This window comes from Entelurus aequoreus, linkage group LG19, assembly GCF_033978785.1.
Source record: "Entelurus aequoreus isolate RoL-2023_Sb linkage group LG19, RoL_Eaeq_v1.1, whole genome shotgun sequence".
Classification (NCBI taxonomy): domain Eukaryota; kingdom Metazoa; phylum Chordata; class Actinopteri; order Syngnathiformes; family Syngnathidae; genus Entelurus; species Entelurus aequoreus.
In genome coordinates this window covers 33,232,710-33,249,105 of record NC_084749.1, presented here as the reverse complement: position 1 = coordinate 33,249,105, position 16,396 = coordinate 33,232,710, and the positions used below count along the sequence as shown (strand labels likewise).

At 42.3% G+C, this 16,396-nt stretch overlaps 1 protein-coding gene across 2 annotated transcripts in view; it reads right to left on the bottom strand.

The window, feature by feature from the left end:
• LOC133635292 (F-BAR domain only protein 1-like) overlaps positions 1-16,396 on the bottom strand; it is a 108,850-nt gene that overhangs the window by 46,318 nt on the left and 46,136 nt on the right. For both annotated transcript variants that reach the window (XM_062028342.1, XM_062028343.1), the window contains one exon: positions 3,812-3,903. In XM_062028342.1, the coding sequence (XP_061884326.1) occupies positions 3,812-3,903 (92 nt within the window). The remainder of the gene's footprint in view (positions 1-3,811; positions 3,904-16,396) is intronic.

Below are 16,396 nucleotides of genomic sequence, written 5' to 3'. Positions count from 1 at the left end.
TGAACGCTCTGGTTGCGTTCATCCGACCAGTAGGTCATCAAATAGCTATAGCGAAAATAATGTTTTAGGAAAAAAGTGCAGTTCCCCTTTAAATATAATTTTTTTCCCCATTTGGCCCTATCTTTGGTGCCGGGTCTGAGAGGGATATGCAAATACATGAGCAGGATGCCCAGAAGAAAGATGAAAGAGTGAAAAGGTAAATTTTCTATATTTAATAAACATTTTCAAATTATAGAGCGACCAATTTAAAGAATTGTTTTTTGTAAAATTGCATGCTTTCGTAAACATTCGCCCCTGTCGGCCACAATATGTACAAGTACAAGTGAAAAAACAAGCTATCCAGTACACAGTATTAAAACGAAGATGCCAAAGTCTTGCAAGATAGTGGATATATTGTAAGTTATGACCTTAGGTCAAATTTTGTGTGATCTGTGAAAATTGGTGGAAATATGAGTTGCACATTTTAGGTGCATTGAAAATTAGGTTTTCACTTCATCTATTTTAAAAAGAACATCATACTGCTTTATGAAAGTTCAATATCAACAGCTTTCAACAGCTTTCCCTGGCCTGATTATTATCCTAAGGTGGGATTTTACTAGAAGGGTCTGGAGCAAACTATTTATCCATGAGTGTGTGGGAGACATTGCACTTGTAAAGTAGCACAGTAGTGAAGACAGAGGTCAAAGGTCACAGTAGAGATTGTACAATGAGAGACTTGTCTTTGCACCACAGTTTGAATCAAACCTCTTTGCCGAAGCATTGATCGTGCACTTGTACAAGTAAACGGCATGAAATCCAAAAGGGTTTGTTAATACACTGAACCAAAATGCAAACGCAACACTTTTTTTTGCCCTAATTTTTCATGAGTTGAACTCAAAGAGCTAAAACTTTTACTGTATACACAAAAGACCAATTCCTTTAAAATATTGTTCAAAACTTGTCTAAATCTGTGTTAGTGAACATTTCTTCTTTGCCAAGATAATTCATCTCACCTCACAGGTGTGGCATATCAAGATGGTGATTAAACAGCATGGACAGGTGTGCCTTAGACCAGTGTTTTTCAACCTTTTTTGAGGCAAAGCACATTTTTTCCATAAAAAAATTTGGAGACACACCACCAGCAGAAAACGTTAAAAAATGAAACCCCACCAGGTCGTTGTGCCTTATTTTGAGTTTTTTGGTGTTTTCCCGTGTGTAGTGCTTTAGTTCTTGTCTTGCGCTGTTATTTTGGTGGCTCTTCCTGTTTTGTTGGTGTTTTCCTGTAGCAGTTTAATGTCTTCCTTTGAACGCTATTTACGTTGTGGCTATCCGTCTTCGTGTGGACATCGTTGATTGTCATGTCGTGTACGGATGTACTTTGTGGACGCCGTAAGTTTTTGCTGTTGTCCAGCATTCTGTTTCTGTTTACTTTGTAGCCAGTTCAGTTTAACTTTCGTTTTGCATAGCCATTGCCTTTTCCTTTCCCTTTTGTTCATTTTTGGTTTAAGCATTACATACCTTTTTACCTGCACGCTGCCTCTCACTGTGGTCTGCATATTGGGATCACAAAAAAACATCCTCGTCTCACCCGACACATTCCGACTTTTACAAAGCAATTAACTACCTGCTGCCACCTACTGACATGGAGTATTACGTGGTTAACCTGCCGAGTTTTACACAGCACAGACACTAAGCAACGGCACATTATTTGCAGATTATAATTATTGATTACCCCGTCTACTGCCCGAATGCAGCTGAGATAGGCTCCAGCACCCCCCGTAACCCTGAAAGAAACAAGCGGTAGAAAATGGATGGATGGATGGATTTGCAAAAAAATATTTTTTGGACCAATTAGGTGACGTTGCATAATTTCCCACGGCACACCAGACAATATCTCAAGGCACACTAGTGTGCCGCGGCACAGTGGTTGAAAAACACTGCCTGAGATCGGTAGGTTGGAGTTCAAATCCCAGCCGAGTCATACCAAAGACTATAAAAATGGGACCCATAACCTCCCTGCTTGGCACTCAGCAACAAAGGGTTGGAGTTGGGGGTTAAATCACCAAAAATGATTCCCGGGCGTGGCGCCGCTGCTGCCCACTGCTCCCCAAGGGGATGGGACAAATGCAGAGGACAAATTTCACCACATCTAGTGTGTGTGTGACAATCATTGGTACTTTAATCTTTAATAATCTTAGACCGCCCACAATAAAAGACCATGCTGAAATGTGCAGTTTTATCACACAGCACAATGCCACAGATGTTGCACGTTTTGAAGGAGCAGGCAAGGAATGTCCACCAGAGCTGTTGCCCGTGAATTGAACGTTCATTTCTCTACCATAAGCGGTCTCCAAAGGCGTTTCAGAGAATTTGGCACTACACCCAACCGGCCTTACAACCGCAGACCACGTATAACCACACCAGCCCAGGACCTCTACATCCAGCAGTTACATCTCCATGATCGTCTGAGACCAGCCCCCCGCTGCAACAATTGGTTTGCATAACCAAAGAATTTCTGCACAAATTGTGAAAAACCGTCTCAGGGAAGCTTATCTGCATGCTCGTCGTCCTCATTGGGGTCTTGACCTGACTGCAGTTCGACGTCGTAACTGACTTGAGTGGGCAAATGCTCACATTCGATGGCGTCTGGCATGTTGGAGAGGTGTTCTCTTCACGGATGAATCCCGGTTTTCACTGTTCAAGGCAGATGGTAGACAGCACGTGCGGCATCGTGTGGGAGAGCGATTTGCTGATGCCAACGTTGTGAATGGAGTGGCCTATGGTGGGGGTGAGGTTATGGTATGGGCAGGCGTATGTTATGGACAACGAACGCAAGTGCATTTTGTTGATGGCATTTTGAATGCACAGAGATACCGTGACGAGATCCTAAGGCCCATTGTTGTGCCATTCACTCCAGACCATCACCTCATGTAGCAGCATGACAATGCATGGCCCCATGTTGCAAGGATCTGTACACAATTCCTGGAAGCTGTAAACATCCCAATTCTTACATGGCCAACATACTCACTGTACATGTCACCCATTGAGCATGTTTGGGATGATGTGGATCGGCGTATACGACAGCGTGTTTCAGTTGCTGCCAATATCCAGCAACTTGGCACAGCCATTGAAGAAGAGCGGACCAACATTCCACAGGCCACAATCAACAACATGATCAACTATATTCAAATGAGATGTGTTGCACTGCGTGAAGTAAATGGTGGTCACACCAGATACTGACTGCTTTTCTGACCACCAGCAGAACCCCAATAAAGCAAAACTGCATATTTCAAAGTGGCCTTTTATTGTGGGCAGCCTAAGGGCACACCTGTGCAATAATCATGCTGTTTCATCAGCATCTTGATATGCCACACCTGTGAGGTGGGATGGATTATCACGGCAAAAAAGAAGTGCTCACTAACAGATTTAGACAGATTTGTAAACAATATTTGCGAGAAAGGTATTTTGTGTATATAGTGAAAGTTTTAGATCTTTGAGTTCAACTCATGAAGAATAAGAGCAAAAACAAAAGTGTTGCGTTTATATTTTTGTTCAGTATAAGAGCAAAAACAAAAGTGTTGCGTTTATATTTTTGTTCAGTATAAAAGCTAAACATTTTACATAATGCTGGCTGAATGTCATCGATCGCAGTACAGGCCGGATCTACTAAGATCTAAATAACTGTGCACAAGCGTAATAGATCAGCTTCGCGTGTGTTATCAAGTTTGCACATGTTTTAATACACACAAACCTTGAGTCGATAAGGCTCTAAGTGTGCAGAGATTGTCTTCATCGGCAGAGACAGATTTTCAAAAATGCGCACAAACCTTACCTCTCACGAACAAACTCAGCGAGCTCCTTGGTCGCCAGCTGGCCGTGCTTCATGTTGTGGTAGAGCACATCAAAGCCGGCATTCTTCTCCCCCTGCCAAAACATAAATAACACAAATGAAGAAATACAGACACTTGCATATACATAACACCTTTCTGGAAAACGTCAGGAAGCTACTGTACATACAGTACATACATACATTTTGTTGATCAGGTGGAATTTGATTGTGATCATAAATAACACTAACATGTGATTTCATTTCTAAAATGTTGCAGATTTTTTACTTAATAAGCTGCATAACAAGAAAACTTGTCTAGGACTACCTGGCTCGTTCTACCTGGCAACCAGCAAACCTTGCCAGCTAGGGCGAGTTGACCCAACTGCCCTGGTTCCTGACGTCTGTCATTCATCAGCTCACAGGAGCACATCAATTAATTGACTTCTCCATTAACTTGTCTTTATTAACTGTTAAACAACAGGTATTTCTTAGAAACAGGGATGTGAGCACCCTTTAAAAAAAAAGAGGAACATTCCTATCAGCACAAAGTGCTGCCACACAAACCCTGAAAGAAAATTTTGAAAATCAAGACTACCTTAACTGCAATTGGGTGCATTTCTATATTATAGTTACCTTTCATTTATTCTCATCCAACAACTTTTTTGGGCTGTATTTTTGAGACTTTCATGTCCCATTGAATGCAACACAATTTTTAGCTTTTTTACTAGATAATTTACTAACATTATTATCATTGAAAATGTAATATAGCATTCCATAACATGCATGCAAATAACTCAGAAAACATTTCCCATTTGGCAACTCTATCCTGTAGCCACGCCCCCTTCCAGTGTTGTGTAACATGTGATTTATAATTCGTCATGTCAAACATATACCTTTTCGCTGGCTGCTAATAACTCTAGATCTACAACTGCTTCGGAACTAACAGTGTTCAGATTGTAATCATCCAAATATGATTAATAGCAAAGTGGACAGCCGTCAACGCTGTGGCAACAAGTAAGCTAGCTAGATGGTTAGAGAACTAGCGAGCTTGTTTCGGTGCTCCTGATCCCAGTCCTGCAATTCAGTGTGGAAATTGGGCAAGAGGAACAGAGAGTACCTGCGACTGAGGCGAGCATTCGACAAATTTTGCTTGGATTGTATTTTCATTATTTAATCAAAAAAACAAAAAACACAGGAATTGCTATTTTGACGCAAAAATAGATGTTTAAAAACGCGGACTTATGCGTTTTTGCGGAAATTTCACATGCCTGTAGAAAGACAGAATGAAAGTTGCAAAAATAGACACTAAAATTACACCGTTGCAGGTCATAGACGAATTTCATTAAATAGTTTTATCCACAGTTGACAGTCACTTAATTTAATCTATAGTAAATCTGCACATTTGAGCAAGTGCATATGTTGTATTCCAAGCTACATTTTTTTAGTCAGCTCTGCAGGCAAGACAGCTGCTTTTTAGGTCCTGAAATATCCCGTCGGAGAAGAACAGACCAATTCCCAGGTACCAGGGGAATGCCTGGAATGGCAAGGAAGGCTTGACCACACAAGCACACACACACACACAAAACCTGCACTGAGACAGACATGCTAACTGGTCTTCTTGAAAAAACTTACATGAAGCAGTTTTTGGAGACATATGTGGATGTCAGTGGCAGGTTTGTCGTTTTGATGACTTGTCAGCTCATTTTGCAGAGCAACCTCTGAGCTTTTTTAACGGACTTATCACTCTAAGCATCACTTGACCAACAACATACGTAACATACATGGAGTACTAACGGTTCTATATAACCATAGTACGAACTGAGAAGTTGAACAGTTATGTATTGAAAAAATATATACGGTATTAATTTTAGGCATTGAGAATGCACGCATTTGTTTAATGTAAATTGTGTCCATTTCTCACTCAAAACAATTATCCCACCAAGAAACATTGATAATTTTGAGTAAATTATTATATTGTAATATTATTATATCATACTGCACTACACTACAATTAGTGTGGCAGAAGTCAAGACAACATTATTATTTTGAATTATGTCGTCAAATGGAAAATAGTGTTGGTGAGCTTTAGTGTAGGCTATTTTACCTATCGATTAGTGTGTTCGATTAATCGAATAATCCGATTAAACACAAGTTATAGCCTTAATTGAAACAAAATTGTTTCTGCTTATTCCTTCTTTTTTTTTTTACAATCAATGCACATCATCAATGTTGAAATTGTACTTTTATGCGTGCACCAATGAAAATAAAAATAAACACTTTCCGCTGTTTGCCGCCAGACAGATATTGGCACCAACACACCTCCACTCTTATGTGTGCTCTATTACGACGGCAATGCAGAAACTACAGGTGAAACTCAAAACATTTGATTATCATCCAAAAGTCTATTCATGTCAGCAATTCAACTTCAAATGTGAAACCAATATGTTATATAAACTCATTACATGCTAAATGAGATATGGCAAACCTTAATTTGTTATAATTTTAATGATCAAGGCTTACAGTTTTTAAAACCCCCCCATTTTCTGAGATTTTCAATTCGAGGTTTTCATAAGCTGTAAACCATGATCATCAAAGTTATATTAAAATAACTCTTGAAATATCATGAGTTCCATGTTATGAGCCTGGAGTCATATTATTTTCACCTTGTAAATCTAATTGCTGAAATAAACAAACCTTTGCACAATATTAACATTTTTTGAGTTTCACATGAATGTTCGCATATTTAAAGTTCCGGGTACTCCATGCGGTCCGAATTTGATACATTTTTAATAGTTACACTCATTAAATGGTTAATCGAAGCAACAAAATTGATCGATTTGATTGATTAATAAATACCTATGGTTTTATGAGATCTGGAAGGGTAGTGGTTCAGAGTAGTCCGTAAATTTAGCGTAGGCATATTAGCATTGACAATGCTGAGATAGGCTCCAGCGCCCCCCACGAACCCGAAGGGAATAAGCGGTAGCTAATGGATGGATGGAATACTGTCTATACTTTAAATTAGTGCACATTCAAAATTGTCCAGATGTTTTTATTTTATTTTGTACAAACTGTATTGTTGTTTGAAATAGTACAATTAATCACACAGTAGTCCTGTCTGTGTCAATCGCTTGCCAAAGAATTTGTCCCTTTCCTACAGTTGGCCGGCTACTGCTGTTGCAACCCGACCCTCGCTACAGATAGGTGAGCTACCACACGCGCGCATGCACATAAACTCCAGAGCACCTGTTCACTGCCGCTGACTGTCTAGTGTTAGTCATCGGTTTGAAAGAAATTGGATATATTATAGTATATCATATGTATAAATATTTGAAAAAGAAGAAATACAAGCACACTCGTTCGTCTTTGAAAAGGCAAAGGTTACCAAATATTTACTCTGGGCGTTGGTCCTAATGACGGCAGCCTCTTAATGGGTAACATGTACAGTGTTTGGCAAGATAAATTGTCAAAGATCATGGGGTTCACACTGTACTTAGTTTAATGTTGATTGTTAGATTTTGGAATAAAACTATTTAGTGTGCCATTGGGGTGATCATGTGTTGCTTCAGGTAAAACTGCAATGTAAAATCCATCCACAGTTATCATTGTGTGACTACTTTCTGTTATGACAAATGGCTTCATCTTAACCACATTTACTCATCTTTTTAGAGTCATGTCAACTTTTTGGATGTGTGGATTAGTATGCAGTGTGGATTCACGGAGCCGTGTATTTAATCAATGTATATATTGACAAGACATCAGAAGTGTTCTGCAGAAATAAATGGCTCCTCATAAGTTACCCTTTTTGCTCAAAGCACAGCATTCAACAACAAATCTCTGGCCTTGATGCAGTTTTCATCAACACCACACACTTCCCCCGCCTCGCCAACAATGTCCCCCACGGATTAGCTAAAGATCCCCTCGTTTTGATTCAAAATATTCTCCCCCATAGTCCAATAATCCAACACAAGGTTTCAGTACCACTTCTTTGCTCTTGCCACTTATTGTAACTCTCACCAGCTGCATTAACAAAAACTGGCCATCAAGCTAAATTTGTGACAAATGTGACACACCTAAAATGATTATAATTGGTTCAAATCCCTCCCCAGAACTTTACGCTTACCATTTATGGCTTTACTGGTACCGCTTGCTTTACCATACGCAACAGTTGTGTCATCTTTGACTAAACTGTCTAATACAGGGCTGTACAACTAGGGAGCCAAATCCGGCCTGGAAATCAATCAATCAATTTCCTTTATTTAACCAGGTAAAGACTCTTTGAGATTAAAATCTATTTTTCAAGAGCGACCTGACAAAGAGGGCGGCACAAACAAAGTTACAATAATAATTACAACAAGACAATACAACAGAACAGCAGCAGTCATACCACAACAGGTCAAAAATAACTTAAAACGATTGAGTAATAATTTAATTTAAAAGCAAGTACATTGCCCAAGAGAACTGGTTTCTCAATCTTTTAAAATGGACTTAGAGGCCTACTGAAACCCACTACTACCGACCACGCAGTCTGATAGTTTATATATCAATGATGAAATCTTAACATTGCAACACATGCCAATACGGCCGGGTTAACTTATAAAGTGCAATTTTAAATTTCCCGGGGAACTTCCGGTTGAAAACGTCTGTGTATGATGACGTTTGCGCGTGACGTCAATGGTTGAAACGGAAGTATTCGGACACATTGTATCACAACACAAACAGCTCTGGTTTCATCGCAAAATTCCACAGTATTCTGGACATCTGTGTTGGTGAATCTTTTGCAATTTGTTTAATGAACAATGGAGACTGCAAAGAAGAAAGCTGTAGGTGGGATCGGTGTATTAGCGGCTTGCTGCAGCAACACAACCAGGAGGACTTTGAGTTGGATAGCAGACGCGCTATCCAACGCTAGCCGCCGACCGCATCGATGATCGGGTGAAGACGTTCGTCGCGCCGTCGATCGCTGGAACGCAGGTGAGCACGGGTGTTGATGAGCAGATGAGGGCTGGCGTAGGTGGAGCGCTAATGTTTTTATCATAGCTCTGACAAGATCCCGTAGCTAAGTCAGCTTCAATGGCGTCGTTAGCAACAGCATTGCTAGGCTTCGACAGGCGGCACAGCATTAACCGTGTGGTTACAGGTCCAGTGTTTGGTTCGGTGTCTCCTGATAGTAGTATTGTTGATCTTCTGTCTATCCTTCCAGTCAGGGGCTTATTTCTTTTGTTTCTATCTGCATTTAAGCACTATGCTATCACGTTAGCTCCGTAGCTAAAGTGCTTCACCGATGTATTGTCGTGGAGATAAAAGTCACTGTGAATGTCCATTTCGCGTTCTCAACTCTCATTTTCAAGAGGATATAGTATCCGAGGTGGTTTAGAATACAAATCCGTGGTCCACAATAGAAAAAGGAGAAAGTGTGGAATCCAATGAGCCCTTTTACCTAAGTTACGGTCAGAGCGAAAAAGATACGTCCTGCAATGCACTCTAGTCCTTCACTCTCACGTTCTTCACCCACAAATCTTTCATCCTCGCTCAAATTAATGGGGTAATCGTCGCTTTCTCGGTCCGAATCGCTCTCGCTGCTGGTGTAAACAATGGGGAAATGTCAGGAGCCCTTCAACCTGCGACATCACGCTACTTCCGGTACAGGCAAGACTTTTCTTATCAGCGACCAAAAGTTGCGAACTTTATCGTCGATGTTCTCTACTAAATCCTTTTAGCAAAAATATGGCAATATCGCAAAATGATCAAGTATGACACATAGAATGGATCTGCTATCTTCGTTTAAATAAAAACATTTCATTTCAGTAGGCCTTTAAACTCCCCTTAAGTGATCAATTCTGGTAGCCTCAGATCTTTCTGGATGTCATTCCATGACCAGGGAGCAGCATAACTGAAGGCTTTTTTTTTTTAGCAAGTTCTGTGTTGGCTCTAGGAACCAACATGTGGAGGACATCCTGTGAGTGTAGGCTGTAATGATTGGAGTCTCTACACACAAAGGAACACAGATAGGTGGGGACAAGTCCAAGAAGACATTTTAATATAAAAACTATCCATTGAGAAAGTCTTTGGGCAGTTAAAGATGGACAGTTTGCCTTTGCACACAAAGTGCAGTGGTGGACAAGGTTTCCACAACCAGTAATAAAACGTAAGGCACAGTGATATACCTACCGGCCTCTGGGTTCAATTCAAAATTTAGGAGACAAACATTTTGCAGCAAATTCCTAAAAACACTAGAGTGCTACCGTTGTACAGAGGAACTTGGACCATTGTAAACACATAGGCAGATCCCTGCATAGGATCAATTCTACCTCTAAATCACTTTAAAATGCATTTAAAAACTGGCAACAATACTTCATGTACGTTCCATAACCTGTATAATAACCAAGCTGTGGCGACATTGTTATTGTAAGAGCAAACACTGAGGAACTCTTTTTCTAGCGTAGTAGCACATCACCAATAGCTACGGCAAGTCGATAAGGCTCTAAGTGATAGCTACGGCAAGAGATAAGGTAGCTTCTACGTCAACACGAAACGTGTTTGAGTTTGTAATGCACAACTACGGGATACGTCACCAATTCGTACTGACTGAAAAACATCCATTCATCCATTATTTACTGCTTGTCCGTCTTGTGGTTGCGGGGGTGCTGGAGCCTATCCCAGCTGGATTCAGGCGGAAGGCGGCGTATACCCTGGACAAGTCGCCATGAACAATCATATTACAGTATCTGTAAAGTATCAGCCCACATTTCATGTTTTGTTTGTACACAGCTGAGTTAGCCAGACAGTGTATTTACTGTAGTTGTCCTAACACGCATGGCGTGCTGCGTGTATCATGGTCGATATTAAAATGACTCACTCGATGGACAGTTGTTCGTCTGGTCCAGCTAGTCAGGGACATTTCCTGTTGATTTTGGGTATTCAATCCATTTATGTCGAAATAGCTTGGCTCCAAGTTCCATATTTAAAGTGTCAAAGTCGCTTTCACTCCCTCTCCTAGCATCCGTTTGCTCCAACGTCTCACTCTTCCTTTGTGTTCGCTTCTATAAGCAGCATTATATTTGGCTTCAAAAGTATAAGGTTGTAAATGCTCATTTGTCCAAAAATAGTCGTCTTTTTTGTCTGTTACCAAGTCTGCCATGATTGGAAAACACTCGTGTTTGATTCCGGAAGTAGGAACACACGTTTGTTGCCAGAAGTCAGAAGTGCACTGCTATGTAAACAGAAATCAATCTACTGCAGAAATCAGTCCCGAAATATTGTTATGAACGTGTCTGTTACTCCATTATATATATATATATATATATATATATATATATATATATATATATATATATATATATATATATATATATATATATATATATATATATATATATATATATATATATATATATATATATGCTTGCAGTGTGTGTATACAAAACGTTGCTGGAGGGTTTTGAAGTTGTTTTAGAGGGCTTTGAAGGCTACAACAGTGACTCCAATTAGCCGCTCTTCCAAGCGTTTTTTATCATCTTTAAAATCGTTTAAAAAAAAAGTTGTGTTTTTGTCTCTCATAGTGATTGTGAACAATAGGCCAACATTTAAAAAAATAAAGTGCAGTTCCCCTTTAAGTCCACTCCTTTTTGGCAGTCACAATTTTTTTCCGTAATGTGATGTATGTAACTATGTGTTGCTGTAGCTTATTTTCTTCAGATGCAGTCAGTAGTCATTTGTTCATCTTCTTTATTTATACTAATAATGTTCCTCAAGGTTCCGTTTTAGTCCTCTCTTTTTCGTCATTTGGGCTAGTCAACTGGTGGCACACGAGTTCAGGTCAAAAAACTTGTGAGAGACAAATTTTTGCCCCAGATTCTTAAAAACACTAGAATGCTGTCACAGAGATGGTCTTTGACAATCTTTTTGCAGAAGGTCCTTAAAAACAGCAGAGCACTCATGTAACTCACACAAAATAAATAGACCAAGACTGTAGAGCACGTTGGTTCTGAACATCAAACTCATCACCAGCAAAATAAGCACATGGAGCCCAGTTGCACTTTATAATATTGCTCCTATTGCTGGAATACAGAGTTGCCGACAAACATACATAACAATAAAAATACTTGTTCACCCTGGACAAATTTCACAAGCCACAATTGAACAAAACACATAATACGAGAACTGAAAACCCACTGACAGCCTTCTTCAAGTGCCACAATGCTATACTCGAGCTTCTGATAAAAATCCTTCAGGCTGATTTATGCAAACCCTCTTGTCCCTCGTCTCTGACCGATCTCTTATTCAGCAATTAAGTTGACCATTTTGGTTCCGCACCAGGGAGCCCATTAACATTACAATGATGGAACTGACAGAAGAGAAGAGAGAAATGAAGGGGGTGAAGTAACTTTCCATGAGGCAACTTTGGGATTGGAACTTACTGCGATTGGTCATGGAAGTAAGTATACTGAAGGTAAACAAATGTATTTCACTGTTAAAGGCTCTGTGCCAGTTCCTCTTAAAGATTACTAACCATTGTGAATTATTCTCTGATTATGTTCATCACTGTACAGTCAGTTACATCTTGAAGCAATGGAGACAATATGCTGTGCATTACTTAAAAGCAAACAAAAGAAGCTGTTGATCCTGTCCAACAGACCAATCCAAAACTAGGAAACATAAACACACTGAATGCTTTGATCAAGAGCACCTTGATGAGAGCCAGGAAGTACATCACCTAGGCTTTGGAATTTATCGATACATTCCGAGATTTTTGTTGCAGACTATTTAATAAAATCAAAAAATCTATGTTTTTCTCCACTTGCTCTGGAATATTTTTTGCCCGAATGAGCTTCCGCAGCCCTCACCTTCCCCCTTATATCCTTAGCAGAGATCCACAAGCAAAACATGGCAAGTGCTAATGCTAACGAGAGCGAGACGTTTGTTCCACAGAAAAGAAAATTGCGTAAGTATTGCCTCCCAGAGGAAGCTCTTATACTAGTTCTTTGAAAATTATTGCATAAAAAGTACAATTTACATCTGGTCTAAAAAGAACAACATTATACAAATTAGAATTTTGCTAAGAGTAAGATGCAGTGTAGGCAGTGTCATTTCAAACTATTCATTCATCTATTTTCTACGGCTTGTCCCTTACGGGGACGTGGGGGGTGCTGGAGCCTATCTCAGCTGCATTTGGGCGGTAGGCGGGGTACACCCTGGACAAGTCGCCACCTCATCACAGGGCCAACACAAATAGACAGACAACATTCACACTCACATTCACACACTAGGGCCAATTTAGTTTTTATTTTTGATCAAATAAAAGCAAGGCTTGTTTTGAATTATATCTGTCATTTATATTTATTGGTTTCTTTAAAAAGCAGGGAAGAAAATCGGAAAAAATCGTGAATCGAATTTTTTGTGAAAAATATCGGATATTTTATTTTTAGACTATATATATCGCACAGGCTTAACATTCCAAAGTTTCTTACGAATTGAACTACCATTGCAAAAATACATTGTTGATTAAAACATTGTAGTCAACATCCATTCATCCATCTTCTTCCGCTTATCCGAGGTCGGGTCGCAGGGGCAGCAGCCTAAGCAGCCACTTCGTCCAGCTCTTCCCGGGGGATCCCGAGGCGTTCCCAGGCCAGCCGGGAGACATAGTCTTCCCAATGTGTCCTGGGTCTTCCCCGTGACCTCCTACCGGTCGGACATTCCCTAAACACCACCTTCGGGTGGCATCCTGACCAGATGCCCGAACCACCTCATCTGGCTCCTCTCGATGTGGAGGAGCAGCGGCTTTACTTTGAGCTCCACCCGGATGACAGAGCTTCTCACCCTATCTCTAAGGGAGAGCCCCGCCACCCAGCGGAGGAAACTCATTTCGGCCGCTTGTACCCGTGATCTTGTCCTTTCGGTCATAACCCAAAGCTCATGACCGTAGGTGAGGATGGGAACGTAGATCGACCGGTAAATTGAGAGCTTTGCCTTCCGGCTCAGCTCCTTCTTCACCACAACGGATCGATACAGCGTCTGCATTACTGAAGACGCCACACCGATCCGACGCTGATCGTACAGGGAGCGGCCCGCCACATCCCCAGAAATAAGAGAGCCCACCACAGATTCCCCAGGAACCGCTTCCTCATAGGAAAACGTGTTGGTGGGATTGAGGAGGTCTTCAAAGTATTCCCTCCACCGATCCACAACATCCGCAGTCGAGGTCAGCAGAACACCATCCTCACCATACACAGTGTTGACAGTGCACTGCTTCCCCTTCCTGAGGCGGCGGATGGTGGTCCAGAATCGCTTCGAAGCCGTCCGGAAGTCGTTTTCCATGGCTTCCCTGAACTCCTCCCATGTCCGAGTTTTTGCCTATGCGACCGCTGAAGCCGCACACCGCTTGGCCTGTCGGTACCTGTCCGCTGCCTCTGGAGTCCTATGAGCCAAAAGAACCCGATAGGACTCTTTCTTCAGCTTGACGGCATCGCTCGCCGCCGGTGTCCACCAACGGGTTCTAGGATTACCGCCTTGACAGGCACCAACTACCTTGCGGCCACAGCTCCAATCAGCCGCCTCGACAATAGAGGTGCGGAACATGGTCCACTCGGACTCAATGTCCAGCACCTCCCTTGTGACATGTTCAAAGTTCTTCCAGAGGTGGGAATTAAAACTCTCTCTGACAGGAGACTCTGCCAGACGTTCCTAGCAGACCCTCACAATGCGTTTGGGCCTGCCAGGTTTGTCCGGCATCCTCCCCCACCATCGCAGCCAACTCACCCCCAGGTGGTGATCGGTAGAAAGCTCCGCCCCTCTCTTCACCAGAGTGTCCAAAACATGAGGCCGCAATTCCGATGACACAACTTCAAAGTCGATCATGGACCTGCGGCCTAGGGTGTCCTGGTGCCAAGTGCACATATGGACACCCTTATGTTTGAACATGGTGTTTGTTATGGACAATCTGTGACGAGCACAAAAGTCCAATAACAAAACACCACTCGGGTTCAGATCCGGGCGGCCATTCTTCCCAATCACGCCTCTCCAGGTTTCACTGTCGTTGCCAACGTGAGCGTTGATGTCCCCCAGTAGGACAAGGAAATCACCGTCCGTAAGCACACACAACATTTAGGACCCGTCCCCCCACCCGAAGGCGGAGGGAAGCTACCCTCTCGTCCACTGGGTTGAACGCCAACGTGCAGGCTTTGAGCCGGGGGGCAACAAGAATTGCTACCCCAGCCCGTCGCCTCTCACTGCGTGCAACGCCAGTGTGGAAGAGGGTCCAGCCCCTCTCGAGAGAACTGGTTCCAGAGCCCTTGCTGTGCATTGAAGTGAGTCCGACTATATCCAGCCGGAACTTCTCCACCTCGCGCACTAGCTCAGGCTCCTTCCCCCCCAGCGAGGTGACATTCCACGTCACAAGAGCTAGATTATGTAGCAGAGGATCGGGCCGCCAAGTGCCCTGCCTTCGGCTTCCGCCCAGCTCACAACGCACCCGACCTCTATGGCCCCTTCCGTGAGTGGGGGGACCCACGTTGCCTCTTCGGGTTGTGACCGGCCGGGCCCCATGGGGACAGGCCCGGCCACCAGACGCTCGCCATCGTGCCTCAACTCCAGACCGGCTCCAGAGGGGGGCCCCGTTGACCTGCGACCGAGCCAGGGAAATTAGAGTCTTGGTTCTTGCATTCCCATAGAAGTCTTCGAGTAGTCAACATCCCATCCTTAAAACCGATGTAAACAGAACAATTACACTACTATATTTCAAAGAAAACATCCACTATTAATGCAGCGCTATGAACTTAGTGTGCATGCATATCAAAAATGGCCCATTAAAAAAGGCTTCTCTTTAAGAAGGGGAACCGGAGGGTGTGTTCCAACTATCGTGGGATCACACTCCTCAGCCTTCCCGGTAAGGTCTATTCAGGTGTACTGGAGAGGAAGCTACGCCGGATAGTCGAACCTCGGATTCAGGAAGAACAGTGTGGTTTTCGTCCTGGTCGTGGAACGGTGGACCAGCTCTATATTCTCGGCAGGGTCCTTGAGGGTGCTTGGGAGTTTGCCCAACCAGTCTACATGTGCTTTGTGGACTTGGTGAAGGCATTCGACCGTGTCCCTCGGGAAGTCCTGTGGGGAGTGCTCAGAGAGTATGGGGTATCGGACTGTCCGATTGTGGCGGTCCGCTCCCTGTACGATCAGTGTCAGTGTTTGGTCCGTATTGCCGGCAGTAAGTCGGACACGTTTCCAGTGAGGGTTGGACTCCGCCAAGGCCTTTTGGCCTTGAAAACATACAACAGAATTTGCTAATTGTTTTATGAATAAATGTGGTTTTGAAGCAGTTGTATTTGAGATTTATATACCATTACAATATATAGTGTATAAGACAACACTGAAATATACATCTCATGAGCCAGCTGACATTTTCCATCTATGCGCTCAAGCCTAGAGCGTTGCCTCTCTCAACGTTCTCAGTTGTAATTAATTGAGAGAATCAGGGCAATTAAGTTTGAGGCTAATTAATAGAGGCATAGCATTACATTTATTCAGGTTTTTTGGTACGATGCAGTAAAATATTCATTCACACTGTTCAAACTGTTGCACATGTCTGTATTG